This window comes from Oryzias melastigma, linkage group LG19 (genome assembly GCF_002922805.2).
Source record: "Oryzias melastigma strain HK-1 linkage group LG19, ASM292280v2, whole genome shotgun sequence".
Classification (NCBI taxonomy): domain Eukaryota; kingdom Metazoa; phylum Chordata; class Actinopteri; order Beloniformes; family Adrianichthyidae; genus Oryzias; species Oryzias melastigma.
In genome coordinates, this window is record NC_050530.1 from 6445706 (window position 1) to 6450170 (window position 4465).

General features: G+C 38.5%; 1 protein-coding gene across 1 annotated transcript in view; it reads right to left on the reverse strand.

The window, feature by feature from the left end:
• The window catches only part of afap1l2 (actin filament associated protein 1-like 2), a gene marked incomplete at its 5' end in the record, with an annotated part of 57368 nt that extends 53076 nt beyond the window's left edge, over window positions 1–4292 (reverse strand). The window contains 1 exon segment of the mRNA XM_024284500.1: window positions 4095–4292. Coding sequence (XP_024140268.1) covers window positions 4095–4110 — 16 coding nt within the window.
• Window positions 4293–4465: the final 173 nt, after the last annotated feature.

Sequence of the window (4465 nt, forward strand, 5' to 3'; positions counted from 1 at the left end):
AAAAATCCCAGAAAAATCCTAAATTAGCCAAAACAGCTAGCATGTAGCTGAAATATTAGCTAAACTGCAAAACAGCCTAAAAAAACCTTAATAAATGCCAAAAAACTAGTAGAATGCAATTATAACTTTCAACTTTACTACATTCTGACTCCATATAATATAAAGGAACGACTAATTAAATATTAAATTAGCTGTCGACTATTTTGATAGTCGATTAGCCGAGTAACCGAGGCAGCCCTGGTTAGGGGACATGAGATTTTAGCGTCCAGTCTTCAGTTATTGAACAAACTGCTGTCATGACTTCAGCTTTCGTCTCAGTGTAGTGCTGGGTTGACCATGTCTGTGAAATGATCTCAGCAGAACTTGTTAAAGCTACACTCACCAGTAAATTTGTTTTGTTCATATTTAATTTGGTCTGACAGAACTTTCACACTTACTGTTTTTGCAATTTTTGCTTCTATGTTTATGAATTTACTGTTGTGTGTTTTTCTATTGACAACCCCATCAACCAGTTCAGGGACTAAATGTAGAAATGATGCTGATATATTTGCATTTTTAATTGTTTTATTAATAAATGCTGTTCCTGTCTTCAATAAACAAGACAAGTTGTGAATGTTTTAGATATTGATGCCTCCCAATTTAATTTAGATTTCCGAGTACAGATTAATTAATTACATTTAATGTAATCTATATTTATATTTTGTTAATTTTGGTTTATGTTTTTCTTCTTTTACTAATGCTTAATGCTCTCTCTTCAGACATACATTCTGACCCTCCCTCATGTTTTAAATTTCCTCAAAAGAACGTCAGATGGATTCGACGGAGCAGACTGACTGGAAGTTTGGGAAAAGAGATTCCCAGCCTTGACGGTCTACAGCCAGGATGTTTCTGGGAAAGACGCTCAATCCCACGCCACCTGATAAACTCTCCGCTCACTTTGCACACCGACGGAAGATGCGATATGGACAAGAAGCTGTAATAGTCGAAGTGTAAATGTGGTTTATCGTGTTAAACTGCTGAACAAGAGAAGTGTTGTTTCTGTTCTATTTATTTCACTGTTGTTTTGTCTTTATTTGGACTGTTGCTTCGTGTGAGAATTTTTAACTTCTATTTCAATGCCTTGTTCATCCAGCTATTAAAAAAATATGATTATAATATTGTTATTAGTAAAATTGAAAATGTTCAAGCCCTTTTAGTCCGAAAAAAATGACCAAAAAAAGGGTTTCAAAAGCGAATTCTAGCTTAATTTCAAGTTTAAATTGATAATTTAATTAACAAAATTGAACTCTGGACCAATAATAAATGAAATCACTTCAAGTTTTAAAACAAATAGTTAGTGTATAATTAAAAAAAACAGTATGGTGCGCCATAAATTCATAAATAAATAAAGTTTTTTGTTCAACTTATTTAATAAAAGACTGAAAAAAAATCTTAAATGATTTTGCAAATTTTTGAAAAAGCATCTAAAGCATCAAATTTAAAGAGAATATTTGTTTTTACATCAAAGGAGTAACAGTTATGAACTTTTTAGCCCTGATAAAAGTGTTTATTCACGCTCTGATTCTTGATTCATATTCGTAGTGGTGGACTAGAGGAGAGCGTGCTGTCCTGTGACGTTTCCTTCAAACCACCACAAGATTATTTCCTTAGACAACTTGTGATAAAAACACAAAGTTTGATACAAATAGAATCCATGCCGTCACCATGACAGGACCACCACAGACACTTAGCTCGACTCTCCGGACAAACTGGTGCATTTAGATGACATTAGTGTATTGATTCCTGTTAAACAGACCTCCAATAAAGGGGGATTACCATTTAAATGAGCTTTACATTTTATTCTGAAAAGAATTATGTGTTTTTGGAGCTGGTCAGCATATTAGCATAAATGATTAAATGCTCAAACCACTGTTGTGAACTGTGTGATTTCCTATTAAACCTGTTAAAAAAAATTAAAAAACTTCTACGTTTGTGTCGATTTGCTTTTGTGTTTGTGAATTCATACCGCCGTGATCAAAGTTTAAAGCAAGAACTGCAAGTTTTTCAGCTAATTCTACGGTTGGTAATCCGGAGGCAGCAGTCGTATTTTTACACGCCCTGTGATGGTGGAAACGGTTTTAAGAAAAAAGCTTAGATTTCAGTGCGACCGGACGAATTTGCCTTAAAGGGTAACCAAACAGGGAAGTTGGAGGCTGACTCCGCCCACACCCGAAATGTGGGGAACAGAACTGTAATCATTACTGGAGCTGCAGATCATGACGTGGGACTTCTGATGGTCTGACCAATCACAAAATTCAGTTGCAATGCCTCGTTTCAACCTGTAGGGCGCAGCACACTGACGGTTTTAGACTTTTTTTTTTATTATTTTAATTTGTGAAAAAATTGGCAATGACCAACAGACAGCATTTCTAAAGCCCCATTTATAGAGGTCAACATCCAAAAAAGAAAAAAATGATTTGTTGTTTGGTTACCCTTTAATAAGTTTGTGCCAAAACCATTCATGTATCGGAATAGAGAATCTGTTATAGCTAAAGCCAGCTGCAAGATTTGTGAAATTTCACCAACATTTCACCACAAGCATCATAAAACTATAGGTGGAGAACATGCAATAGAAAACGCTAAAAGAAGAAGAAGAAGAAGAAGCCCCTCCCTGTTTGTGCAGTGTGAACATCAAGGACCAAACATCAGATTGTTGTTATAATCTCACAAAGTAAAACAATAAAACACAGAAAAACCTGCTGTAAAACTGTTAGTTCCTTCACCTAAGGCAGGGCTGGGCAAACTACGGCCCGGGGACCACATGCGGCCCCTTAAACTATTTAATCTGGCCCTCCAAACTGGAATTAACAGTTGTGATGAGACATATTAATTATATTTTCCGTGTACTTCATGCGTCTGCCAAGAAATAAAGTCACCTTTTTCAGGCGCATGAATGTAGAGTTTGAAGATTTGTTGTTTTTCTGATTTTCACAAGCGATTTCCAACTTGAAGAGTCATTTTTCCGATTATTCCAACGCCACACGAATGCAGCTTTTCACCATTGGTGAAAATGGCACTAAAATGAGAACAAAAACCACCTTTTTTAAATAAAAACTCAAAAATATTTTGTTTTAAAGTAATTTTCGGTAAAGATTAAGGCATGTTTTTGTCCAGATTTAGTGTTTTTTCTTTCTTTTACGACCAAAACATGCCATGAATCTGCTCCTGGTTTGGCCTTTCTGTCAAATTTTAGAATCCTTAGTGGTCCACGAGTAAGAAAGTTACATGAGAACTGCTGAGAGGAAGAAAAACAGCAACTTCCAGCAACCCGTAATGGTAAATAATGCCTTTTCTCATCTCCAACCTCATATTCTCTCTGTTCTGAACCTCTTTAGCTTATAACTGATGCTGCAAACAGCTGGAGAGAACAGACTCCAGCCCCTGACGTCAGAGTCACCAGGTGCACGCTTCTTTCTCTGCGTCATTCATAGTAACACACCCATTGATCCCAGTATTCCCTCTGGCTTTGTTTTTTTAGCATCAAAATTCCACAAATTCCAGTTTTTTCAAAGCTAACGGTCCTGAATAATTAGTTTTTTTTATGTTGATTCACTTAAAGTGAAAGAATTGTTGAAATACCTGAACATTTATTATCAAAATTGGACCAAAACCAACACATTGGACGATTTGAATGTCCTTTAAACTCCTTTCACGGAGATGCAGAGAGTGGGAGGAAGCAGGCTGCGCTGTCTAGTCAGCTGGTGAACAAGAATGTGGCAGAAAAAGATTGAAGTGATTCAGCTCCAGCTTGACTGCTTGCCATTGTTTCAGCTCAGGGGAGGCAGGAGAAGCTTTCAGCTTCCCAGTAGGTCCAAAGAAGTGGGATTTGATGTTGAGGAAACAGCTGTTAGCCAATCACTCAACAGTTCCTGTAACATTGGAGCTTAAACTCTTAATTTATGACAGTTATGAACTAATAGCCACAGGAATGTGGGGAATTCTGGAGGATTGAACTAAAATAAGTTGAGATATTTGACAGAGGAAGCAGACAAACCAGAGAGAAGAACTCAAACTCTGTAAAGTGACAGCTCCAAGGCGTGCGTAAAAGTCCCTACCTTTGTGCTTCTCCATGCCCCTGCGCGCGCGCCACCGTCCCCCCCGCTCATACAATGGAACAATCCGGACAGGGGAGATGGGAAGGCAGTCCGGTCGGGTCCGGTCCGGTGTGCAGACGGGAGCGTTCAGCTGCGCTCGCAGACAAACACGGAGTGTCTGCGCAGAGGACGGAGCCACTTCTGTCTAATCAGACCGCGCCTCCTCCTCCCCCTCCTCTTCCTCCTCCTCCTCCTCCTCACACTCTGCAGCATCCAAACGAGCTGTCCTCCTCACACTTTCCTCCATAAGTGTTCATTATGCGCTTTAAGTCGGATTTTGAAGTTTTGGGAGCGCTCTCCTGCTTTGCTCCCTTTTGGACTCAATAAACCCC